This window comes from Narcine bancroftii, chromosome 8 (genome assembly GCF_036971445.1).
Source record: "Narcine bancroftii isolate sNarBan1 chromosome 8, sNarBan1.hap1, whole genome shotgun sequence".
NCBI classification, from domain to species: Eukaryota; Metazoa; Chordata; class Chondrichthyes; order Torpediniformes; family Narcinidae; genus Narcine; species Narcine bancroftii.
Window position 1 is genome coordinate 3,969,108 of NC_091476.1, and position 27,225 is coordinate 3,996,332.

The window sequence follows — 27,225 nt, forward strand, 5'->3', positions numbered from 1 at the left end:
AATTTACTGCAATATTGAACATTGCTTATTTTTTACTTACTGAGTGAGGGTATGGTGACCGTGCCTTGGAACACATTTCAAGTGAGTGGATGGGGATGTATGTGAAGTTCTTCATTCTCACCCAAACTCCTGTGATGTGATGAAGGATGTGGCATCGCACAGTTGGCGTAGCGGTTAGCGCAACACCTTTACAGCATCAGTGGTCGGGACTAGACCGGCATTCAAGTCCCGCGCTGTCTGTCTGTAAGGAGTTTGTACGTTCTCCCTGTGTCTGAGTGGGTTTTCCCCGGGGGCTCCGGTTTCCTCCCACAATTCAAAACTTACCAGGGGCGTAAGCTAATGGGGTGTAAATTGGGCAGTACGGACTCTGTCAAAATAGCCAGATACCATTGCAGTACATCCCCCTACCCCTCATCCCCTCCCCAGCTACACCACTGGTGCATGGTGTCTGTTGGAAAACTGCGGCTGGTGAACATGAGCCGTGACATGGTAAGGAAATTTCAACCCAGGGGGGAAAAAGTGCGATTTGTATGCCATCAAATATGGTAATCAGTTAAGATTTAAGGTGATTATTAGGCTGCCAGATCTTTGTCAAAGAATATTTACTTCATAAGCAGAAGGGATGCACATACCTGGTCTAGCCTATGAGACTGCAGACTCTCAGCAATGTAATTAACTCTGAACTGCCATGGTGTGGGGTAGGCATTTTGATGCAATGATCAAGTCCCTGGTTACAGCAAAGGCCTAATTTATTGTGCTCCAATATCCTTGACATTGGGAAATTTAAATTTAGACAATTAAATAAATCTTGTGTCAGTAATGGTAACAATGAAGTAACTAGATTGTTATTGAAAGCCCTTCTGGCTCACCATTGTAGAATTTGTTATCCTTGCTTGATCTGACCTGTCTGATGTCTATGGATGACTCTTCCTTCTTCATTCTGGGTCAAATAATAGCCACTTTCACGTGGCCAGAATACCCCAACGTAAAGCTGTCTAAAATACCAAATGCAGCTGCTGGGAGGCCACCTGAAAGCGGAGAACCCTGACCCGAGGAGTACTTACCGAAGCCTCCTTGGGTAGGTGTATTCTCCGCTTCTGAGAGCTCCACCAGGCACCTGAAAGTGGACAGGACCATGGCTACAGTCGACAGGAGCTGGCGTTTGCTCCGCGCACCTTTCAGGGGCCAGAACAGCGCCTTCAGTGCTGTCACCTGAATGTTGCTTCACGCACACCTAGAGCCGGCTCCGGAGCCGCATTCTCCCAGCTATTCCACCTGAAAGCGGCTAATGAAGACCAGCATTGGAGCAATGTTGATGTGGTGCAAATGAATAATTAAAAATAGACTAGGTGAACTACTCATTTTCAGGGAAATTGTAGATGGGTATTAATATTGGCCCATCCAGTGATATCCAGGTCTCATGAAAGAATTAAACAAAAGGATATCAAAGTGTGAGAATCATCAAAGGGACATCAAGCAACTGCTGGAGAAACTCGATGGGTGGAGTTGTTTGATGTTTGGGGTCAGGTCCCTCCATCAGGACTGAGAGAGAAGGGGCAAAATAGCCAATATAAAGTGGAGAGGAGAGGGCTGAGACTGGGAGTAAGTGATAGATTGAGGGGTGAAGGATGACAGGCACAGGGAGCCAGATGGGGGAAGGGGAGAGGTAAAGGTGAAACCAGCTGCTGGAGGGTGATAAAAAACACAGGCTATCAGTGCTGGAAACCTTCTCCAGACCTTCCATCATTCATTTTTGCCCCCTCCCCTTCAATCCACCTCTCCCCTAATTGTTCCGGTGATCTTAGTTACTTATCCACCACTGGTAGCCTTTATGTTCCTGCTCCCCCTCTTTGTACTGGCTATCTTCCCTCTCCATCCTCTGTCTTAAAATGTTTATTATTCTTTCCTCCCCACAGATGCAACTTAGCCGGTTGAGTTCCTCCAGCTGTTTGTATTTTGTTGCGGATCATCAAATTCAGTTTTACTTTCCTCTGTAAATTTAATGGTATCAGTTAAATTTTTTTAAAGATACAAATTAAATAATCCAGAATAGTAAGTTTCTTTAACTATTTAAAATAATTATTCATTCCCTTTACAACAAACCTGTAAATATGTTTAAATTTGCAAGGGAGCCTCTGCAAAAAACAAATCCAAATAAATGCAGTTAAAATATGTTGGACTGTAAAATGAAAATGCAATCATGGCTCAACTGAGGTAGAAAATCAAGCAACTTGATGATATATATGTTGATTGCAGGATTTTGTTAGTTGTAAGGCATCTATACTCATCCACTTGCCTGCTTTAATTCAATATCCCTCTATATTTGCTCAGATGTCTCCACCACTTAATTTGGCAGCTCATTTCCAGATAACAATTATTCTGTGTATTTTTAAAAAATAATTGTAACCCTTAGATTCCCTTCAAACCTCCTTCCTCTCTTTAAATGTCTGCCTTTATTTTTATTCACCCTTACAATGGGAAACGGTCTCTGGCTATCTACCATATTTATGTCTCACATCATTTTACATGTCTCTACCATGTCACTTCTCAGCCTACTTCATTCCAGGGAAAGCAGACCCATCCTATCTAATCTCTCCTTTGTAACTCAAGCCCTCCAACCAAGCAATAATCCTTGTGAATAATTTCTACCTTCCTGGATTGAAGGGTATAAACTATGGGGAGAGGTGAAACACACTTAGATTATTTCTTCTGGAATGTCAGAGATTGAGGTGAGACCTGATAGAGGTTTATAAAATTATGAGAGGCATAGAGAGGGTAGAATTGTTCATTGGCTTGCTAACCCTGGATCACGTTTCTCACTTTTTAGACTAGCCTACTATGTGGGTTCTTATCTAAGGCCTTGCTCAGATCTGTATAGATTACATCTACCTCTTTGTTACATCTGGAAAAAAATACAATCAAATTAATTAGCTGTGATTTCCCACACACAAAGCAGTCTAACACCTGAATGATTCCATAGTTGCTGTCATTTATTGGTACTAGAATAAGCACACATTGCAATCACCAGGTTCTTATTGGTGGTCCCCTGATCAATGAGAACAGTGAGGGTCAAGGCCATTAACAGTCAAAGGTCTGTTCACTCAGAGCCTGCAGGATTAAGATACAAATTGCATAGAATACATTAATGCTCCAAACCAATTCAATGCTCTTGACTTACACAGAAGGATGTGCTCAAAATGAATTGTAGTTGGATTTGTCACCACATAATTCTTGCAGTAAGACTTGACATTGGAGAATGCTTTTGAAATGTTTTGTTTTCAAAGCATTTTGTTGAAAAAGTTCCTCGTGATAAATTGAAACTTCAGAGACAAGGTTGCAAATTACAAACAAACATTTAGAGGATTCAAAATGTTTTCTCCTGTTATTGGATTGTGATTAATTTTATTGGGGAAGTTTCCAAATGATAAAGTAATGAACCTCATTAAGGATCACAACTTTCATCTAACTCGTGCCTGAATTAGATTCGTTCTCTGTTACTTTTCAATGAATGAATAAAGTGATGCAATGTGGCGGCCTGCTACCCAATAGGCATCCTGGCACACAAGATGGCAGTCAAACGTGCCGATCCTGCACGCGCCATGCCAATTAAATGGCCTTTCTTCACAGGCTGCAGGCTGCATGGTAGGAAACAGCGAGCACTGGTGGGGACACTGGCCTATCAGCAGCTGGCAAGCCAGTGACATCATTTCTGTCGCAAGCGACAGGACAAGGCCTATATAAGGTAGGGCAAACCATCAATAAATCAGTAACGACTGTACTCCCCTCATACAAGTGTCTTGCTTTTACACCCCGCTGTAGCATGTGTACAGCAATGTACATATAGTTTTGGTTTCTAAAAGTTTGGCTCTTGAATTCTTCCAGAGTTAGTTCCTGTGTTTTACAACTTTGTGGAATCTGTTGCCAGATGTACATTCAAAAAAAGACTTGATTCTTCTGAGTTTCAGGCTGTAAACATTTTTACAGCTAATTGCATTTGTAATGAAGCCACTGTTAAATACTGAAAGGAGTGTGTTTAGTTTGAGTACAGCAAGTTATTATGATCAGCTGTAATAAAATTTGTAATATTGTGACTTGTTCAATACAATAAATTCTGATTCTGATCGAATTAAATACTTGCCAGGACATCAGGACCTCTTCAGTAGAGCACCACAGGATCTTTTACACTCATCATAACAGGGCACGTGGCTTAATGTTTCACGTTCAACAGCACAGCTGCATTTACTACTACACTGGAATATCAGGGTAAATTTTGAGGTCAAATCAATGGAATGAAGAAGAGATAAAAGTGCAGAGAAATCTAGTATTTTGTCTTCATGAAAGGTAGTATCTGTTCTAAATACTGAACCACAGTTCTTCATGTCTGTCACTAGATGGCAGTTGCACACCTCACATTACCGTATACAGTTGTAAATTTCAATTTTAAATGTTAAATTTGGGCATACATACAGAACGGTAACAGGCCCTTTGGTCTTGTAAATTGCTTGACAAAAATGTATTGCAGGAAGTGATGGTTATAATTGTGCTTAGCAAGCCTGGTGTAGGTATCCCAAAGTGCTTCAAAGCCAATGGTTTTCTTTTGAAGACTCAGCAAAATTTTAAAGGTAGTAACAGGCCCTTCCGACCGATGAGCCCAGGCTGCTCAATTACCCTCCAACTCTATACATTTTGGAAGGGTGGGAGGAAACTCACATCGATAGGGGGAAAACGTACAAACACCTTACAAACAGCACTGGATTTGAACCCGGGTCGCTGGTGCTGTAATATCAGCGCTGCACTAACTGCTGCCCTAACAGTGCCCCCCGCTAGGCTAACCATAATGTGGGAAGTGAAAAAGAGATGACAGGGCAACTATGGTGGAGTAGCCCAGGCCTGAGGGTCATGAAAGTATTGCAGAATACTTAGAGAAGGAGGTTACTCAGCCAGTTGAGTTTGTATTAGTTCTAAGAGTAAAACTGCTAGACCCACTCCCCCCAGTTCTACATTGACTTGTCTAGCTTCTTTCTGAATGCTGCAATTCAATCTGCTTCCACTGTTTCTCCAGTTATGCATTCAAGACCCAGAGTCCAGCATCAACAGTCACTTGTGTCTGCATGTAATCCATTTCGATGTGTTGGTTTCTTACCACCAGAAACAACGAAAGAGAAAACTTTGGAGACTCTCAGCCTGACAGCGAGTCAAACCATTGACATTCCAAGTCTTGAACCTATTGTAGGCAAATTGGTCTGGTCATTTGTATTATTGAAACGTGACTGATTGCACTCAGACAAATGAGGAGTACAAACGCGCTTTTAATAGTTTGCATTCAATGGCCGGTCGATACAATAGTCCTCAGGTGAATCTGAGGTAAGTGGGACAACCAGGGTTTATATTGGGGTAGGTGAGGGAGGAGCCAGCCATCAGAACAATACATAGGCAGTGAATTCCAGTTCACTGCAATTATATAAATCTATTAAGATGCAACCTAATGGAGCTTTGACATTCTCATTTACTTTAATAAATCTGTAAATAAATTCTTGCATCTGTCACTATGGCAGACTCTTGCTTTCAAAACCTACCTAATTCAGTCAAGTTCTTGATAGAAACCAGATTGCTTCCTCAGCTATTGCTGTATTTGTCCCCAGATTCTGAAGTTCATCAGATTTTCTAATTTGCTATAAATTAATGCAAGTAAACAGGATTGAGTTTCTAGCTAGACAATCTTTATTGATGATGAACTGCACATAACTAAAAGCAGTGGCTGACAAAACACTATCAGAACTCATATTACACGGGTCTCAAAACGCATGCACATTTAATATATTCCTACATAGATGAAAGCCATTCCTTTCTGCCAATTGAAGTAACCCAGTGAGCCTCTGTTCAAGGGATAGTTAGAGAAAAATAGCAATTAGTGACTATTGGTTTGTCATCACCTTGTGTGAAGTAGTCCTGACTGCAACTTCCCTAGGCTGACAAGTCATCGTTTTTTGATATGGGTGTTGTCATTCTGGAAAGCCAGACAGTATTCCTCATTGGGGTTATAATGAGGGGAGAAATTTAAAGGAACTCCAATGGGCAATTTTTTTCCACAAAAGGGATATGTCATATGGAATAAACTATAGAGGAGGTAGTAGAGGGAGAAGAATTACAATGTTTAAAAGGCATTTGGACAACCGTAGATTGGAAAAAATGGAGATCTATATCTATTAACAATCAAGGATCCTCACCAGCCAGGTCATGCCCTTTTCTCACTGCTTCCATCAGGGAGGAGGTACAGGAGCCTGAAGACATACAGTCAACATTTAAAAAAACCAGCTTCTTCCCCTCTGCCATCAGATTTTTGAACAATGAACCTATGAACTTATTTTCTAAATCTTGTAATTTCCAGTAATTTTTGCACCTTGTTCGGCACCATACTGCTGCCATAAAACAACAAATGTTCATGACGATAAACCTGATTCTGATTTAGGCAAATGGGATTAATGGATACGTATTACAGCTGAAGGACTCGGATTTCTTCTCTGCAATTACTGACTCACTGAACGGGTTGATCCCTTGTATGATTGTAATATTTGAGGCTACATATTTTGGAAGTGTTCCTTGCTGCTGCTAAAGTATTAAATCTGAAACAAAAACAGAAGATGCAGGAAGCACTGAGTATGTCAGACAGTATGTCAGGACAAAGAAAAGCATTTAAAGCTTTAGGTCAAATGCAAGAAGAGAGAAAGCAAGTTAGTTTTAAGTTGGAGAGAAGAAGGGGAGAAATGCATGGGATTAAGGGAACATCTTTGATCGGATGGGCCATTCCCACCCAGTGTTTCCGAGATCTGCTGGTCAGTTCATGCAGCTCTGACCTGTGCTTTGAAGTTTTTTCCCCCTACCCTTTCATTTTTGTTCTCTTTCTCACTAACTGTCCTAATTTTGTTATCACCTAAATGGCTTCACAGTTTATCTCATCACAAGTTACCCTGGTCTCCCCATATCAATGTCATTTTCTTGGTTTTGTCCATTCCTCTCTGAAACATAAATCTAACATATTTTTTCTCATTTTCAGTTCTGCCTAAGATCTTCAACTTGATACATTTACACGATCATTTTTCACTAATGAATTACCTCTATACTCAGTTAATATTTGGAAATGAGTTTAGGGATGTAAATATATGTACAATCCTAAATCATCAAATGCTGCTTGAAATATTGTGGATCTTTATGTAGCTTCTGCCTGGTTTCAGCTACAAGGTCCAAAAGGTACAATTCAAAGCAAGGAGGTAGTCTTTTGTGTTGTCTGATTACTCTATAGCTCAACTTGCCTTTTCTAGAAGAGCACATTAGAGGTGGACTTAGTGCATTGAGCTTCCACCCTCTATTTTTCAGGCAATCTCACTGATATGCCTATGGGATAGGTACATTTGTAAGCATCTCCAGGGTATGCCTGGTCTTTCTGGCTTTCCCCAGTTTAATGCTACTTAGATAATATACCAATCAGACAGGGTGTAATATCAAAAATGCTACAGTGGAGATTTTGGACCAACAGATTAGGTAGAAGAAGGAAAGATTTGTTCATGTCCAATAATATTTTTCTTCAATTTAATGTTTGAACTACAGTAAAAGTCCAAAAATCAGGATGCTAGAAATGCGGACTACCTGAGAATCTGGACTTTTCAAAAACTCTCAAACTTTTAAAATATAGCACTTTAAAAAATATTGTTGGGAAACCCAAATGAAGTTCGTCACCTCCCTCTGATGGAGGAGATTAGTCTTTTTGGGTAAAATTGAAACTGAATAAGCTTGGTGAGAAGATAGCAGAAAATTTTAGATATAAATGTAATTGTAAGGAAGCCCCCTTACTAAAACATATTATTACAATTTGGAATAAACTCAATGGTCACATTGGTGTTAGTGAGGGCCTCTCACCCAAAACACCCTGAGCTCAAAGATAAATTAATTCCATTAACAATTGATAATAAAATTCTAGAAACTTGGTCTCAGAGTGGGATCAAATTATATCGTAGATTGTTTTGAGCAGAGATAATTTATGACATTTGAACAAATCAGGAATAAATTTGAAGTTTTAAATATCCTTTTTCTGCTATCCTCAGTTAAGATCTTATTTAAGGGATAAATTAGGTCCAGCCCTGACCTTACCGCAAAGTACTGAAATAGAGACTCTGGTTCAAAAGGGGATCACAAAGAAATTAATCTCAAAAATATACTTCTTACTTTAGGTGGAAGTAAGGGCGAGATAAGGCAAGAGAGAGATGGGATTCAGATTTGGGGATAGAAATTGATCTATTTTGCTGGTCTGACCTATGTCGGGGCAGCAGGAGCAATACAGTGAATGAAGGATGTAGGCTGGTGCAATATAATTCTTGTATCAGCTGTACCTTACTCCACAAATGTTAAATAAATTGAAATCTAAATTATCCAATTTATATTTTCGATGCGGTTAAGATTTAGGGACCTTTTTACATTTGGGTAATCTCCTGGAATAAATAACCGATATCCTCAGGTGCCAGAATTGTTTTCAATTGGGGAAATTAGCAGATATAAGACCTAAAATAAGGCTCTCAAAATCTCAATTGAAATTTGTTAAACTCTCTTTAGCAGTGGCCAGGAAATGCTTAGCCATTACTTGAAAATCTGATTCCCAACTGAGTGACCTGCTGGAAATCAGAAATGCATGGTTGTGTTCTCCTGGAGAAGATTACTTACAACTTCAGAAATTGTTACAATATGTTTTTAAGAATATGGAACCCGTATTTAAGGGGTTAATGTTTGATGATTCCCCCACCCCTGTCCCCAATACGACTATCTCCAGTATTCCAGTATCCCAGTATCCCTGGTGATGTCTATGTCAAGATATTTATCACTTAAGGGAGGAAGTAAGTTCTGGATGAATCATGTAATGTTTCATCTGTATGTAATTAATGCTTTTGGGAAACAGATGATTCTGTCACATCATATGGGAGAATTACCTTTTTTTTCCTTTGGGGAAGGGAGTCTTTCTCCTTTCCTTTTTCTCTTTCCTGTTTCCAACTTTTTGAAGGATCGGCAAGGTGAATAATTTTATATTTATAAACAATAGTGCAGAATTTGATAATTGTGATAATGTGTTGGATCTTCCTTCTTTATACATCAACATGTAGTTCAGTTTTGATATTTTATTGTATATATCTGTGATGTTTCTTTGATTTTGTTTGTGGATTGAAAATCCTTAATAAAAAAAAAAAATTAATGGTCTTTTGTGAATGTGTGTGCAAGCGTAAGCACCACAGATGCAGAAATGAATAAATAAATATTCATTTGAATTTTTTTTCCTTTATATTTCAGATGAAAAATGTTTCATTAATAAACCATCAGAATTTACTTGTTCATCTTTTCTTTATTCCTCCTTAAATTTGAATTTTAAAAGTTTTGCCTGAGAATCCTGACAATCCAAAATCTGGACCTACCCAATCCCTGAGCAGTCTGGATTCCACTGTGTTTTAGTACAGGTATATGATCCTTTATCTGGACATCTAAAATCTGGAAAGCAAAATCCGGTGAGTGGGGAGAGATTCAGGTGATTCAGGTGCATGAGAGGCCAGCAGGGAGAGACCGGCAGCGCGAGTTGAGCGGGTGAGAAGGGGGAGACCGGCAGGTGAGTCGGGCGGCCGAGAGACCGGCAGCATGAGTCAGGGGGCCGAGAGACCGGCAGTGCGAGTTGGGCAGGCGAGGGAGGGTTGGGGAGACAGCAGGGTGTCTGGAAGGGATGGGGGCGGATATGGCAGCACAATTCGGGTGGGCTTTCCAAAATCCGAAATTCAGAACATACTGTCCCCCAAGGGTTCCGGATAAAGGATTGTGAACCTGTAATTTTAATTAGCCACTGTCCTGTACTATTTGTGGCCTCTTTGCATTCTAGATTTTGTCCTTGGACCTGAGTGTGGTGGTATGTCAGGATAGGCCCTCTAGGATTAGACCAGTTTGCCTGCATCAATTTTGGCTACAGGACACATGGCTTGGGAAGTTTTAATAAGGGAAGAAACTGGAAGTAAAAATTCAGGTAAAGTATTCAGTAGTTTTTTTATTGTAACATTTACCTTTTAGCCATGCATTATCTTAACTGAGAGAGAAAAAATGTTTAGTTATTTTGGTTACAGTCTGTATAAAAAAGATGTGCTGTAGAAGTAAATAGAACACGCAGCTTCTAAAAATTCATATCGATGCTAAGAACTCTGAATGTGATTGTGCGAATTCACCATTTATTGTAAATTCACTGCAGCGTTTTTATAATTCTTATTTGTTGTATCTCAATTCTTCTTCATGAATTTGCTTAAAACCTCTCATTGAACTTCAGATTGCTGTGTGTATATAATTTCCTCTAACAAGGTATGAAAATTTAGGAAAATATATGCAAAAGGTAATTTGGCCTAACAAGACTCTTCCTTGCTGTTAACTATTAGTTTCCAATTTTGATTTCTCACTTTCACTTCCTTCAGAAAATATTTATTTTTTTCTGCTCAAATATTTTGTCAATGACTTGTTCTGTTCGTTGCAAAGTTCTCCTTCGCATGTATTCATTCTAAACAAAATCATCTTCCTACATCCAATTGCATCAATGTTCAACAATTGACTCTGTTCTCCAACTATAATCCGCTTGACCTTCAAGAGTTTTTATTAAACCTCCCTCTAAGGCCAGTAGCAAATCAGTTACTTGTAGTGTTTTACAACATTAAATGTACAATATCAGTTGAAATTGTTGTACATGTGAATTCTTGTCATTTCATTTTAATTTTCAAAAGCATATTTGAGATGTTATTTTGAAATTATATGAGACATTGGCAGGGCCAAATTTGGAGTATTGTGTGGAGTTTTGGTCACCTAACTACAGGAATGAGATTGAAATAGTGCAGAGAAAAGTTACGAGGATGTTGCCAGGACTTGAGGACCTGAGTTATCGGGAAAGGTTGAATGGGAAAGGACTTTATTTTCCAGAGCGTCAGAGAATGAAGGGAGATTTGATCGAGTCTACAAAATTATGAAGGATATAGATAAACACAAGCATGGTTTTTCTTCTGAGGATGGGTAAGACAAAAATTAGGGGAGATGGGATAAGGGTGAAAAGTAAAATGTTTAAGGGAAACATCAGGGGAATATTTCTCCTGATGGAACAATGTGGAATTAGGAAGTATAGTCTTGGGATTAATGGGTGGGCAGTGAAATAAGAACAATTTCTTCTCTCAGTGGTTTGAGAGCCTTTGAAATTAGTTATCCTGGAGGGCTGTGAATGCGGAGTCATTTTGGAAAAAGGAAATTAAGACTCTATGCATTGGGCGGTGGACTAGATTTGAATAAAGATCAGATCATTCATGATCTTATTGAGTAGCAGAGCAGCTCAAAGGCTCATTTAGCTTGGAACTGCACAAATATGTAATTACAATACAGTAGTGTTAATCTCAGGATCTCCTAACTATGGTTCTTACAATGAGAAAACTTTATAGAAAGTTGAAGTTTCCTTCAATTCAGTGTTTTTTTAAAATTCTCATTGCAAAGATGTTTGTCGCACAAGCTGAGAAAAAAGGAGTTTCAGAAACAACAATGTTGGGATTTCTGCATTCATTTCAAAACAGAACACTGTAGAAGTCTATACAATTATGGGAGACCCAGGTCGGCAGAAAACAAGTCAACCGGGTACTCTTCCCAATGAGATTTTACTCATTTACATAGGGTTTTTTTTTTTAACCCCTGGACCAAGGTTAAAATGATTTCTTGTAACTTTTTTACATTTTTATTTATGGATGTTTCATTCGCCAGGCAGCTGTTCAACAACTTCAGCTTGGCATTTAATACGATCATTCCACAAAGGTTGGTGGAGAAGTTGTCTTCGCGGGGACTCAACACTCCTTTCTGTAACTGGATTCTGGACTTCCTAATGGAAAGACTACAATCTGTCCGGATTGACAGCAGAACATTGAACAATGTGAGGGGGTTGGGGGGGGTTATGAGCAGGGAGCAGGTAGGTGGTACTAGTGGGGTTCACTTAAATTGGTGCGGACTAGAGGGGCCGATGTGGCCTGTTTCCGTACTGTAATTGTTATATGGTTATATGGTAACAGGCCCCTTTGGCCCATAAGGCTGTGCTGCCCAATCACACTCAATTGACCTACAACCACCCCAATATGTTTTGAATGGTGGGAAGAACCCGGAGCACTTGGGTAAAACACAGACATGGGGAGAATGTACAAACTCCAGTCGAACCTCAGTCTCGATCGCTGGTGCTGTAACAGCGTGGCACTAACCACTTCGCTAACCGTATCTCAGATGATCATTGATTTGCCTGATATGGTATTAACGTGCAGACCAGGAGTCTGCAGGTTTGATCTGAAGTCTGACATCAACAAAAGTAGAAGTAATATTAGCACAATTAGCTTGAAGTGGAACAGGGTAATTGCATAACTTAAAAGTTCTGTGGACTTTTCCATTGCATTCTGGCATTACAATATGGCGGAATAGTTAGTGTAGCGGGTGCCAGCGATTCAGGTTCAAATCCAACACAGTCTGAAAGGAGTTTGTACATTCTTCCTGTGTCTGTGTAGGTTTCCTCAAGATGCTCTGGTCTCCCCGTGTCCACATGGGTTTCCTCAAGGCGCTCTGGTCTCCCTGTGTTCGCGTGGGTTTCATCAAGGTGCCCTGGTCTCCCCGTGTTCATGTAGATTTCCTCAAAATGCTCCGGTCTCCTTGTGTCCACGTGGGTTTCCTCAGGGTGCTCTGGTCTCCCCGTGTCTGCGTGGGTTTCCTCAAGGTGCTCTGGTCTCCCCGTGTCCACGTGAATTTCCTCAGGGTGCTCTGGTCTCCCTGTGAACGTGTGGGTTTCCTCAGAGTGCTCTGGCCTCTCCGTGTCTGCATGGGATTCCTCAGGGTGCTCTGGTCTCCACCTGTCCACGTGGGTGTCCTCAAGGTGCTCTGGTTTCTTCTTGCCCTTCAGAATGTATTGGGGGTTGTAAGTCAATTGGGTGTTATCAGACGACATGAGTTTGTGAGTCAAAAGGGGCTGTTTTAAATGTTAAATTCCACCTTTCCTAATAGTACAGGTGGCCTACTGTAATGATCAGTTCACTTAAAGAATAGTTATGCAACTAAATTCAGTCCAAAGAAAGCACCATGGCATTAAGTAAGTGAAGCAAATCTAATGTCAGAATATGATGAAGAAGTTGTGCTACCCTTTTGGGCTTTGTACATCAATGCACTGTTGAACAAAATGGTGCACAATTTTGTTTTATCTGTGTTATTAATCTTTGTAAGCTCCAGAGCCAATTTCATCCATACTTGTTTGAATTTCAAAGTGATGTGATACACACAAGACATGCATGAATAATTGTTTCATTGTTTAATGTACATGTTTCACTGTGGGCCCTTTTGCACGACCACAGTTTCAGTCCAGACAGTATTTTCCTATCTGGCACTATTCATGTACTGGCTGGAAAGAACATTTTGCTATTGGTACAACATAATTCTAGCAGTTGGCAGCACAAATAAAATGAGCAAGCATAGCAAGACACCAACCTTTCCCATTTCTTGGAAAAGGTCTTTGGGCTATAACTCATAAGCCATTGAATAAAACTTAGACACTTTCAAAATTTACCAGGAGGTTTAAAAACAATGCGTGTGCAAAGAAATGAACGCATCCTCTCGGTTATAATGATATCATTCTGAAAAAAGCTCTCTCCTATCTAGTACAATTAAAACATCAAAGGTTCTACATGCACAACATACATCAAATAAAAATGAGTACAATACACCAATACATCGTGGGGGACACTCTACAAGTCATCGACATCTCACTGCCATTTCTTCTGTCTGTTGTGCTATGATTGCTGCTGTCAGCTGGGCATGTTTCTTGAGACTGATCCTGTCCATAGCCCTTTGCCTGCTCCCCATTCAATGAGGTTGATGGCTGTTCCAGTCTATAGTTCATGAAAGCCTGACAGTTTCACAACTGCAGTCTTGTGTGATTATTGATGGTGCACCAATGGCTAAGCTGAAACGTTAACTTAGTATACTACATACAAATTCATGTAAAAAGCACAAAGCTGAAGAAACTCAGCAGGTCAAACAATGTCCTTTATATCGCAAAGATAAAGATACAGAACTAACGTTTGGGCCTGAGGCCTTCAAGTTACGAGCAAAACGCAGGCAGGCACCCAAACAAAATGGCGATGGGGGAGGAGCACGGTCCCCCAGGCAGGAGGTAACAGGTGGATCAGGGAGGGAGGGCACACCAGTATACAGGAGGAGGAGGGATGGTCCTGTGAATGGAGAGGAAAAGGGGTGGAGAGTTGGAGGAAAGAAGACAGAAGGATAGGGAAAAGAGGGAGAACGGGGAGTGGTCTAGCAGAAACCAGAGCAATCGATATTAATGCCATCTGGTTGGAGAGTTCCCAGGCAGAAAATTAGGTGTTGCTCTTTTTTTTAGTTTATGTACATGGCATATCCACAATGATAATGTTTGGGAAATTCCAAGGTGTGTGACACATCAGTGTGCTATTCTGAATGTAAAATTGCTATGTTTGGAAATAATCACATTGAAAGATGCTTTCTCTCAATTGTCAGTGTCCAAAATTATTTCACTTTGAAAAGCAAAGATTGGTCTGCAACCTCGGATCTAAAAATGGTATAATATGGGTGATGAAAAACCATGGTACAATTGTGTACGATGATTTTTGAGCAATTTTATTGGCTGGAGCTGGAAGAGGCGTAAACCAATGCCTGCCAACTAATAAATGGAGGATAACTCTCATCTCTAGTGGCACACATCTGTACATACACAAAATTGGTAGTGTATTCATTAACTTGTCAAACAGTGAGATAATAGATCTTGGTCAACAAATGTTAGAGTAATTCATAAAATGAAGTGAAATTCCTAGTGAAATGGCCATCATGGATTGCTGCAGTACACAGTCATTATTTGTCTTGACTTGAAATATATATATCCCACAGTTCATGATTGGAAAATTGAAATGTGACAATAAAGCACCCTTGAGTCATGCTGTCCGGTGTGACTATTACACGTTGATTGATCTTGCTGAGACGGTATTGCTTATTCAATGTGGTAAAGATTGGCTACATAACAAACCATTCATCTAGGTTACCAAGATGGTATCACTCCCTTGAGTGATACTGTCAGGGTCGATTGCTATACATTGCTCGATTGTGTGCTGCTTGTGAGGCTCTTCGTTGGCCCAAGAAAATCTTGATTCTGCAAACATTGCTTAACCTTTTCCTGAAAAGGTGCAGTTGTAATTGTGAAGAGAATTGGATTCAGGGCACTGTTTATTGGCAGAATGAAGATCACAACCCAAGAAGTTACAGTACCTGTGTTTTTAAAAAAAGTCAAGAATATGAACATTTCCTTTTAAAGATAATTAAGTGTTCCAAAATAGATTCCTGAAAATGAAATAATTAAAGGATTTAACATGAGGCGAGTTAAGAGTTGAGTTGGAGCCTGGAATCTAATCAGATCATTCCATTATTTGCCACAGTAGCTTTGCAATAGTTAAACCTATTATTTGAACCAACCTTAAAATACAGTGCCTTGATTTCCATTCGAACCATCTGTTCAGACTTCAGCCCCATCCACAGTATTACTTTTAGATGAATCTCATTGATTATTTCATGTCATGAATTTATTCACATTTTTTGGCGTAAATGATCTCTTCAGAATAGTGGTGGTCATAATTTTCACGTTGAAGATTACACATTGTTATTTCCAAACTGTATAAAATTCTTCATCTATTTTTTTTCATATTTATTCTGGGCAGTTCACCTGCCTCCTTATTGAACTGTTTGTGGCTTTGTTGTCTAATTTTATTAAAACAAATTAATATAGGTGACTTAACATTACTGGACAAAGGCAAGAGAATGGACTTGAAAAGGATAGTAAATCAAGAATGATAGAATGGTAGGGCAGACTTGATGGGCCAAATGAACTAATTCCACTCTTACGTCCCATGGTCTTGTGTTGGTCAGAACAGAAGAACCCTTCTCACCATGACAAATAAACTTTAAAACTTACTCCAGGGCATTTTGTGGCAGATCTCCACCTGAGGAGATAGTGGAACATGTGACCAAAGGTGTGTAGTGAAAGGGGTAGGGTTCAGGAGCAGGAGGGGATGCAATCTTCAAACCCAAGAGGAAGTGTGTCATCTCTGAACTCCTGCTATGGGCAGTTGCAGCCACACAAACCTATCGAAATTTGATTTCTTACCTGGTATTTCTATTCTGACCAGAGAGAGTAACTTCAGTAGAAATATTGGGATCCAGCATAGGCAATCAGTGAGCACAATGGAAAAAAAGCGTTTTGCGATGGCCACCTCTCTGGTAAAAAGGCTCCTCTCTGCAGATTGTGCTCCTGTTTTATGGATTGAATAAAACATACTGGTGTAGGAGAAGATTACAATAATGAAAGCAAGCAAGTTCAAACCTAAAAGAAAGAAAGCAAAAGCCATTGTTACTTATCAAACAGACTGGGGTGAGTGAGGCTCAGGCTCCCCTGAAGTCTATGTGATCACATATTTAAATTGTAAATGTAGACATACAGCACGGTAACAGGCCATTTTGGCCCACAAACCCCTGCTGCCCAATTTATACCCAATTAACCTACACAAAACTCAAAACGGTCAACCAGTTTACCTATCTCGGATGCACCATTTCATCAGATGCAAGGATCGACAACGAGATAGACAACAGACTCGCCAAGGCAAATAGCACCTTTGGAAGACTACATAACAGAGTCTGGAAAAACAACCAACTGAAAAACCTCACAAAAATAAGCGTATACAGAGCCGTTGTCATACCCACACTCCTGTTCGGCTCCGAATCATGGGTCCTCTACCAGCATCACCTACAGCTCCTAGAACACTTCCACCAGCGTTGTCTCCACTCCATCCTCAAAATTCATTGGAGCGACTTCATCCCTAACATCAAAGTACTCAAGATGGCAGAGGCCGACAGCATCGAGTCCACGCTGCTGAAGATCCAGCTGTGCTGGGTGGGTCACGTCTCCAGAATGGAGGACCATCGCCTTCCCAAGATCGTGTTATATGGCGAGCTCTCCACTGGCCACCGTGACAGAGGTGCACCAAAGAAGAGGTACAAGGACTGCCTAAAGAAATCTCTTGGTGCCTGCCACATTGACCACCGCCAGTGGGCTGATATCGCCTCAAACCGTGCATCTTGGCGCCTCACAGTTCGGCGGGCAGCAACCTTTGAAGAAGACCGCAGAGCCCACCTCACTGACAAAAGACAAAGGAGGAAAAACCCAACACCCAACCCCAACCAACCAATTTTCCCCTGCAACCGTGTCTGCCTGTCCCGCATTGGACTTGTCAGCCACAATCGAGCCTGCAGCTGACGTGGACTTTTACCCCCTCCATAAATCTTCGTCCGCGAAGCCAAGCCAAAGAAGAACCTACACACCCAGTACGTTTTGAATGGTGGGAGGAAACTGGAGCCCCCAGGGAAAACCCACACAGACACAGAGAGGATTTTCCCTGGGGGAAAAACTTACCAACAATACGGATTTGAACCCTAGTCCCGATCACTGGTACTATAAAGGCATTGCCCTAACCACTATGCCAACCGTTCCCCAACCTATAATACAACAATGTAGAGATCTGACAATGGTCTGTTCCAACATGTGGCAAACGGCATCTTCAAAAAATGATGGGCACCCAAAACATACATTAATCCTAGTTTGCCTGAACTGTTTGGACTGACAAAGATCTTGCAAAATGTCAAATGCAATGTTCACTGTCATTGACTGATCATGCCTCTAGTTTTCATCTTGCAATCAGTTGATGTCAAATGTCATTATTCAATACAGACCGAGCTTTGAGTTTAGAATGATTTGTAGTAACAGGGACTATTTTATATAACAAACACATTTTCATGAAACATAGAAAAATAGGTGCAGGAGTAGGCCATTTGGCCCTTCAAGCCTACACCGCCATTCATTATGATCATGGCTGATACCTGGTTCCTGCCTTCTCCCTATGCCCTCTGATCCCCTTAGCCACAAGGGCCAAATCTAACCTCCTCTTAAATATTGATAAGGAACCAGCCTCAACTACTTCCTGTGACAAAGAATTCCACAGATTCACCCCTCTCTGAGAGAAGACATTTTTCCTCATCTCAGTCCTAAAAGACTTCCCCCTTATCCTTAAACCGTGACCCCTGGTTCTGGTTTTCCAGCATCGGAAACAACCTTTTTCCAGCAGCTAGTCTCTCAAAATTCAAAGTTTTACATCTTTCTATAAGATCTCCTTGCAATCTTCTAAATTCCAGCGAATACAAGCCTAGTCGATCCAACCTTTCTTCATATGCAAGTCCTTCCATTCCTGGTATTAATTTAGTCAACCTTATCTGCACCCTCTCCATGGTGAGGATGCCCTTCTTCAGATAAGGAGACCAAAACAGAACACAGTATTCCAAGTGTGGTCTCTCCGAGGCCCTGTGCAGCTACAGTTGGACCTCTCTACTCCTGTACTCAAATCCTCTTGCTATGAATGCCAATATACCATTGGCCTTCCTCACTGCCTGCCATACCTGCACGCCCACTTTCAATGACTGATCCACAGCGACACCCAAGTCTCGCTGCATCTCCCCTTTTCATAAACAGATACTATTTATATAATAGTCCTCTTTCCTGTTCTTACCTCCAAAGTGGATAACTTCACCTTTATCCACATTATATTGCATCTGCCACTTCTTGGCCCACTCACCTAACTTGTCCAAGTCACCCTGCACCCTTCAGCAACAAAGAACTGCATTTCATTCATTCTTAAAACTATTTTGGTTTCTCTGAGTTATTGCTCTACTGTGTGAAGAGTACTGGCATTCACCTCCCAGCAGTTGGCATGACAATGACAATGTATCTGAGAAGAGGAGGATATACCAGGGGACCTCAGAGATGACTGGCCAATTTAGAGTGCTTGTTGTTCAACATTCAAATCGCAAACTCGGGGGAAATTGCACCTTTGCAATGGCAGCCCCCATACTGTGGAACAATATTCCTCCCTCCAACAAATCAGCCCCTTCCTTTAACTCTTTTAAATTCAGGCTAAGTTGTATTTTAACTCAGAAGTGTTTAGAAGTGATTGTTACCATGTTGTATGTCCAATTCTAAACCTCAGGCATCTGTTTTATATTGTGCTTTAAGATTTAATTTATGATCTGTACAGCACTTTGGTCAATGTGAGTTGTTTTAAATGTGCTATATAAATAAACTAAACTAATCATGACTATCTACAAGAAAGGAGACAATTCCAATTGTGTTAACCAGAACAGGGTGTCCTTCATAGGGAAAAGTAATCACCAGCTCCCTCAAAAACCTATTCTCATTGGCCAAAGATCTCCCCAAATCACAGTGTAGTGTCACAGATGACATGATTCTCACCCAGCAGCAACTCCAAGAAAAATGCAGGAAGCAGCACCAGCTTGTGTCATAGTACTTCAGGGCCATCCAGGATGGCCTTCCATTGGGAGCATACGGATGCCCTCTGTGAGTACCATCTCACAAACTATCCAGCCCCCCATTGGCCATCTCCTGCCCCATCAGTGCACGTCTGCAGACCCCATATCGGCCTTGTTAACCAAAACCCAGAAAGGCAGGGTGGAAGTAATCCCGCTTCATCCTTAATGGAAAATTTAAGAAAAGGAAACAATAATTCTGAGCTCTGCATGAAAGTTCTGATGGGAACTGTCATGGTCCTATTTTAACCCATGAAGTCTGTTCTCTCTGGCATAATCTGACTTAATTTATTTTTCTCCTTATTTAATATATTTTTCTGGATGCCTGGAGTGAGCAATAACAGCAGAAGATGTTGATCTCCCAATTTCTCTGCATAATATAGGTTTTCTCAGTGAAGGGAAAGTATCCTCTTACTACAAATCCTTAAAAAGAACAAAATTGTATTACCCAGAAATATTCCAGTTGAATATCCTCTTGCTCCAAGACTCTCCAATTGATCAGAATAAAGAGGGAAACACACTCCATTCTTTCCATAGTAATTGCCAAACAGTGACTTGTTCCACAGTGGAATTGCTGCAATAATGAAACCTGCAAGCCAGATGAAGATTAACGTGGATAAGGTCTGCCTCTTGCCTGGTCTATAATGATGGAATGGGAAGACTATGCACATGTATTTTTCCATAGTCATGTATGTTAGTAACATGACGGAGACTTCAGTGGAAAGCATGGCTAGTGCACCTATGAGCTGACATATTGTGCTCTCCATCCATTGTTGGGCATTTCTGTTATATTGCCCACGATACATAACATCAAAAGCACCAATGAGGAAGAGATAGACTCCCATCAGACAATCAGCACCTGTAAAAGAATCACAAAAATACATAAAGGAAGCTGTTCTTACATTTATGGAGCACCTTTCATAATCTCAAAGTCCTAAGAGTTTTGCAATTAAGATAATTGAGTAGCAGAAAGCCACATTTTACATGATTCAATTTCAATAAGATCAGACAGTTGTACTTTGATCCCTTTCAGATATTGGCAGCACAGTTAGCCAAAGAAACTCTTTGGAAAACTTGACTGAAAGTTGTATGGCCAACGGGACAAAGTCAAGACCAATGGTAATCTTCAAATGCAAAATTAAACCTAAAATGAAATTCTCTTTTTGTATATTTTCATGGAAAAGGATTGATGGATGAAAATGGCGTAAAACTATGGACAAACCATGTGTGGAACAGGTGTTGTAGCCACTTAACTGAAAACACTAAAAGTAGATTGGCACTACATAATACTAACATGCAGATATCCCAGGTGGTTTGACATCTGTATTGCAACCTCTCGATGTCTGCTTGAACAAGCCTTTCGAAGAGAACGTGTGCGAGGAATGCCAAGTGCAGAAAAGTCATTTATAAAAGGCGGGGCAACATGTGCTGCATCACACGGATGTGCTGTGTAATTTCATGATCAAGGCATGGGACAAAGTTAAAGTCGAGACTATGATAAATTCATTTAAAAAGTGCGATATCTCTTGTGCATTTGAGGGCACAGAAGTTGGTTTATCGTGGGACACTGACAATGAAGCTGAAACCGTCTCATCAGATACAGACTGGGACCCATATGATGACTGTTTCAACAGTGAGAGGGTGGATGTGCTGCTGTCATCTTTGCTTCAGACGATGATGGAGAGAGAGATTTTTGAAGGGTTCTAAATGTGTTGTTGTTTTCAGGTGATAATAGCGATTTTGAAGAGCTCTAATTGTGTTTTAAATGAAAATTTGTCACAGTTGGGTTTTTTTTTTGCTTATCATGGGTCGACTTATACACCGAATCTGTTTATCATGGGTCGACTTATACACCGAATCTGCTCTTCATGTGTTGACTTGTACGCTGAATCAGCATGGATTAGATTTTGAGCTGAATTTAAGGTCTCAAAAGTATATTGAGTGTATAAGCTGACTCCCTTTTTTTTGGGTTTCACGACTCGACTTGTTTGTCAAAATATAAAATAGTTTACCTTTGCTGGATCCTTATTAACATTCTGATTCACACCTCCTCCCTGCCAACACTAACCTAGAAACTCTTACCATTTCTAAGATCTCCAACTGCACTAATTCCTTAACCAGACAAACAACCTCTCTGAAACCTCCCCCACCCTTGTGAGCTACCACAAATCCCCCATCATGATGTCTGAATCAATCAACTTGCCAACTTATCCTCTCATCACTCTTCCTCCTCATTCTGCGGCTGATCTGACTTATTCCACCAACTGTAGTACAGTTGGCTTTGGTTGCACAGCATATTCCATCATCCATGATGCCTTCAACTTGGACATGATAAAATTCCAATGTTGGGGGTCTTCACACAAAACCAATGTGCTCTCCTCCCACTTCCTGATACCCCACCTATCAACTCATGCAGTGCTTTCCAGGTGCAATGGGATCTCTGAGCCTATATTTCCTAGTCTTTGGAATGATCAAAATCATCTGGAACCCTGTCTCCTGCCTGTTGAACTCCAACAGGGTTTGTTGTTCCTTGTCAAAAAACCCCAAAGCTGGAGAAATTCACCAGATCAAACAGTGTACTTTACATAGCAAAGGTAAAGATATATAACCGACATTTCAGGCTTGACCCTGTTGGCAGTTGGAAATAAAAAGATCCAGAGTGGGCAACTGGCCAGGATGAGGTGTCCAGGAGGAGGAAGAAGGCTTATAGCAGGAAAAGGGTCTTCGGTGGTGGAGAGTTATGCTCATGGAAGTAGGCCCAGAGATAGAGGCGACAGAAAAAGAGTTTGGCATCGTGGTGAGCGCAGAACTCATTAAGATTGGAGCAGAGGGGGATGAAGGTAAGGCCTCTGCTAAGGACTGAGTGTCAGAGAGCGGAAGGTCAGAAGGGAGAATAAAGACCAAGCAAGGGTCAGAGGAGCTTAATGTCACTTGATGAACCTGGAACAACACATCTCTCCCCCGCCCCACCCAGGTTCATCAAGTGACATTAAACTCCTCATTTTTTGGCTTTTCACTAGTATGATCTATTTTTAACTTTCCAACGAGATTATTATGTTACACAGTCTCCAGCTACTTATGTTGCGCTATTTCTAGAACAATGTCTCCAAGCAGCACTTACAGCAAAGTGATTTGATAGAAAGGGTGTGTAGTCGGTTTTCTGTTTTAATGAATGACCTCATGCAGATAACAAACAGGTTCCCAAAGCAAATGATGCATGCCACAAACCACACAAAGATTCGCAGAATGGCACTGGCCAATAGGTTTTCGAAAGATGAGATTCCATCTGTATTTGGTTTACAGCTCCGGACATGTGGAGAATACTTGCAATATTCAAACTTCTTAAAGTATCTAGCAAAGTTTGAAAAAAAGGGTTGTTAGAATATTATTGGCACATTGCAAATATTTCTGATCTTCCCCGTGCACAGGAAAATAGTGATGTGATTCAAGATCTCATCCCCAAGAAAATGCATTCTTTCAGTTACAGTTGATTACCATTAGAGTGCAGAATACTACCAGAAATTGTTATCCTGAATAGGGTTGCACAGTTAGTGTAGTGGTTAACGCAACGGGGTTCGAATCCAGAGGTCTGTAAGGAGTTTGTATGTTCTCCCCGTGTCTGCGTGGGTTTCCTCCAGTTTCCTCCCACCATTCAAAAGTGTACTGGGGGTGCAGGTTAATTGGCAGCACGGGCTCATGGGCCAAAAGAGCCTGTTACCATGCTGTATGTCCAAATTAAATAAAATAGTATAAACAGCCCAAGGGGATATGGTCAAGAGGCCTACTTTAGACAACCTTGGTCTTGATGGTAATGAGTGAGGAACATTCTAAATTACATTATTACAGATGAGATAAATTACAATTTCTACTGCTGTTACACAACCTAATGCCCAAATCTGAACTGTGTGATATAATATGAATTGGTCTTATTTGGTAAGTTAGTAGTGCTACAAAAACAGTTGCAAAGGGTCTTGAAGCTGAATTTGGAACTTTGTTTCTGCAAGACAATCAGGAGTGCGACATTTTGGTTGGTGTGGGCAAGTTGGGAACAGGGGTGTACCTTTACACTGTACGACTGTGATTCTACGAATTATGGAGTGGATAGAGGCATCTGTTCATTTGGTTTCTGGAGGTGAGAGCCAAGTATACATGCTAGTACTGTCAACACCAGTGGCAGGCGCAGTTAGGAAGCTATATTTTACAACATTTGGTCAGATCTATCAATGATGGCACTACAGTATATTGCTATTCTTAGTGATGCACGTTTGATTTTCTTGCACAGAGCACACAGACGCCATAAAATCATCACTGAGGGTAACAACATGCAGGAGAACTGGTTTATTAGTTGAAAAATAATAAGCAGAATGTTTCCTTGTCCATGTTTGTTCTGATATCAAAAGATATGATGGGATCCAAGGTGGATGTTGAGGTTTCCCAGGAGTAGGACCCCCCCACCGATTTTATCAAGAGCAGCACCATTGCTTCCAGTGGAATGTGACATCTTTAGCAACTATGATAGAGGAGTCTGATGTGCTCCAAGAGGTTATTCTTTGTGTCTGCCAACTGCAGGCTGTTGCTTGTTTAGAATGTGGTATGTCGTGAAACATGAAAGTCTGCAGATGCTGTGATTGTAGTAAAAACACAGTAAATGCTGGAGGAGCTCAGCAGGTCTCTTAGCGTCCATTGGAGGCAAAGATATGTTACCGATGTTTCAGGCCTGAACTCTTCTTTAAGGTATAAGCAAAAAGCAGGCAGGCATCTGAGTTAAAGACTGGGAGAGGGAAGGGACCAGTCCAAAAGACGAAAGGTTTTTAATTGGATATGGTAAGAGAAGTGAGAATTGAATTTGACTCAGTGAAAGGAGACAGAGGGAAAAGGAAAATAGAGAGAAACCGAGCTAGAGGGAAGGAGACAGGGGTCAAAGATAGTGGGGGGGGGGGGGGGGGTAACAGAAACCAGAGGAGTTGATTTTAAAACCACCATTCATTTGGAGGGTACCTAGACAGTTGGTCTTTGCAAGTTTGTTATAGCATTGAATTAGCAACTCCACCATAGATGTTATTCTCGCAGAGACAGTCACTGATAGGTGACCTTGAGGAATGAAGTTGGCACTGCTTGGTATATTGGCTAAAGGGGTCAACAGGGTGAGTGCTTTTTGCACTAGTATAGGGATTACAGCTCTGGGTTTGAAGGAGGGACTCTGTATACTGCATGATTGATTTGGAGTGGGATGTTTATTTATCGAGCTTTCAAGGGAGTGTATTCATCAATTTCTAAAAGAAAAAAATGGGCCACAATACAAGTATGAACAAAAAATGAAGTGGCAATACAATAAAAGCCCAGGAAACTAAGAAACTCAAAATCGGCAGTTGTGAGTGCTTTAGAATCAGAGGCCAGGTAAGGTGAACCACAAAGGACAAACTGTTTGAACATTACTTTAATTACATTACAAGAACATGTCTCACAAGCCAAATGTTAAAATCTGAAGATTGTTCTTTGGGTTAATGGTTAACAGGCCAAGTTATATTTTTTTGCAGCAGTGGTATGTTTATCTGAATAATCCAAAAGGTTCTAAAGGGAAGCAAACTTCTCAGAGATTTGTGGTTAAGGGTGCAGATGACTGCTTCAGGGCATAATGAGAACCTACAGTGAATATACTAGCCCAAGAGAGGCCAGTTGGTTTATAATAAATGTCTTTCAGCTCCCTGCCTGGGGGCATTAAATCTTTCTCAAAGAGTCAAAGTTAGCAATTTACAGATCTTTCTGAGGAAATGATTTGAGGATTTCCCTAAGGAGCACAAATACCTTTGAGAAACATCGGCAAAAGGTTACCATCAAACAAATAGAGATAGCGTAACGAGGTGCTACTACAGAGCGGGAGAACGACGTCACACCTTGGGTGTAAGTAAAGTCAAGACTGATTTATTGATCTCCCCACCCCTGCTTTTATAGACCCAGCTTCCAGCCACTGAGCCCGGTATATGTCTATATGCATGTGACTGAACCTTCTTCGTGCTGGCTCGAACAACTGGAGGTGGGGGGGGGGCGGGCAGTGGGGGGGGGGGGGGGGGAGAGGGGCTGCCCTGGTGTGCTGTTGGACTTTTGATGTCTAGCACAGTGTGCAGGTTCTGGCCCACTGGCTGACCTGCTTCTGGAGCCCATGTTACGCAAACCCGCTGGCTACCATGCAAACGGTTGTCCTGATGGCTGGATGTGTCAAGTTGTGTACCTCATCAAAGACTTGTCGCCTCCAGGCTACAGGTATTATGGGGTGGCCAGTGGATACATTGCAGAGGAACATTGTGTTACCTGGACCATGGTTCTCTATGCTGGTATCTCTGGGTCCGCCTGCTGCACTTCTGCTAGGGCCATATAGTCTATCCCCTGGGCCAGGGTCTGAATGCTTTGCACCATTGGTCATGATAAAACATCAGCCACCACGTTGGTTTTCCCAGCAATGTCGGTGGCAAATTCTGACACATACGACAGGTGCCCTCTGCTGCCGAACCGACCACTTTATTAAATGCAAAAGTCAGTGGTTTATGGTCCGTAAAGACTTTGAATTGTCTTCCTTCCAGAAAGTAATGGAAGTGTTGGACCGCAAGGTACAATACCAAGAGTTCTCGGTCAAAGGCGCTGTATTTCAGCTCAGGTGGTTGAAGGTGCACGCTGAAGAAAGCCAGAGGCTGCTACGTTCCTTGACCAATTGCTCTAGCACTCCTGCGACCGCCGTGCTGGATCTGTCCACCATGAGAGCTGTTGGGGCGTCTGTCCTCGGGTGCATCAGCAATGTGGCATTGGCCAGTGCCTCCTTCACCTTCTTGAAGGCTGCGATGATTCCTTGTCCCACTTGATTTCTTTCTTCTTCCCTGCCATTAACGTGAACAAGGGCCACTGCTGGTATGAAATGGTGGTAGAAGTTGATCATACTGGCGAATTTTTGTAGGCCCCTCACCATGTGAGAATTGGTGAAGTTGCTGATGGCCTCTAACTTCTCTGGCAGCGATGTTGCTCCACGCCTATCAATCCTGTGGCCCAGGAAGTTGATGGTTTCGAGCCTCAACTGACATTTGGCTGGGTTGATTGTTAGGCCAAAGTCACTCAAGCGGGTGCATAACCATCACAGGTGAGCTCCGTGCTCCTTGAGGTCGCAGCTGATGACTAGGATATCGTCCAGATTAATCGATGTGAACTTGAGATCCCATCCCATCACGTCATCAGCTTCTGGAACATCTGGGCTGCATTTTTGAGTGCGAAAGGCATCCTCAGGAACTTGAACATGCCAAACAGGGTGATGAGAGGTGGGGGGTTCTTTGGATGTCATCTGGGTAACAGCCCTGGACGAGGTCAACTTTGGAGAATATGCAGGTCCCCTGTAGATTTGCTGTGAAATCCTGTATATGTATTACAGGATATCTGGCATGGTGGACTTTTTTTTAGTGTTGACATGATGTCACAAGTGGAAAAAAAAATTCAAAATCCATGTGGGGCTCTGACGCTCTGTTGATACCAATTTGATTACAATAACAGTTTTTAATAAAACGAGATCTTTGCTTCTGGCCGGGAAGGTGCCAAACGGCGCTGGGTCCAGGTTTCCAATGTCGGCTGCAGCCGGAGTCAGTGACTCCATTCTCAACATCAGGTGTGGTGCCACCTGCATCGAAGAAGTTGCCTTGGACTCCTGGGCAAGAGGGGACCAGCGGCGGCGGTAGGGAG

At 41.5% G+C, this 27,225-nt stretch overlaps 1 protein-coding gene and 1 long non-coding RNA gene across 14 annotated transcripts in view; one reads left to right on the forward strand and one right to left on the reverse strand.

The window, feature by feature from the left end:
• The window catches only part of LOC138740284 (uncharacterized), a 34,978-nt gene extending 19,057 nt beyond the window's left edge, over positions 1 to 15,921 (forward strand). Inside the window, exons 3-4 of the long non-coding RNA XR_011342788.1 lie at positions 9,905 to 10,045; positions 11,797 to 15,921. This is a non-coding gene — a long non-coding RNA (uncharacterized lncRNA). The remainder of the gene's footprint in view (positions 1 to 9,904; positions 10,046 to 11,796) is intronic.
• rxfp2l (relaxin family peptide receptor 2, like) overlaps positions 3,018 to 27,225 on the reverse strand; it is a 94,930-nt gene continuing 70,722 nt past the window's right edge. For 11 of the 13 annotated variants that reach the window (XM_069892701.1, XM_069892703.1, XM_069892699.1 and 8 more), the window contains 4 exons: positions 22,631 to 22,860; positions 19,958 to 20,368; positions 16,247 to 16,462; positions 13,349 to 15,354 (listed from right to left, as the gene is read on the reverse strand). In XM_069892701.1, the coding sequence (XP_069748802.1) occupies positions 15,176 to 15,354; positions 16,247 to 16,462; positions 19,958 to 20,368; positions 22,631 to 22,860 (1,036 nt within the window). In that variant the 3' untranslated portion in view covers positions 13,349 to 15,175. Of the gene's footprint in view, positions 3,109 to 13,348; positions 15,355 to 16,246; positions 16,463 to 19,957; positions 20,369 to 22,630; positions 22,861 to 27,225 lie in introns of those variants that run through there. The other 2 variants (XM_069892706.1, XM_069892698.1) reach the window with 2 other exon arrangements.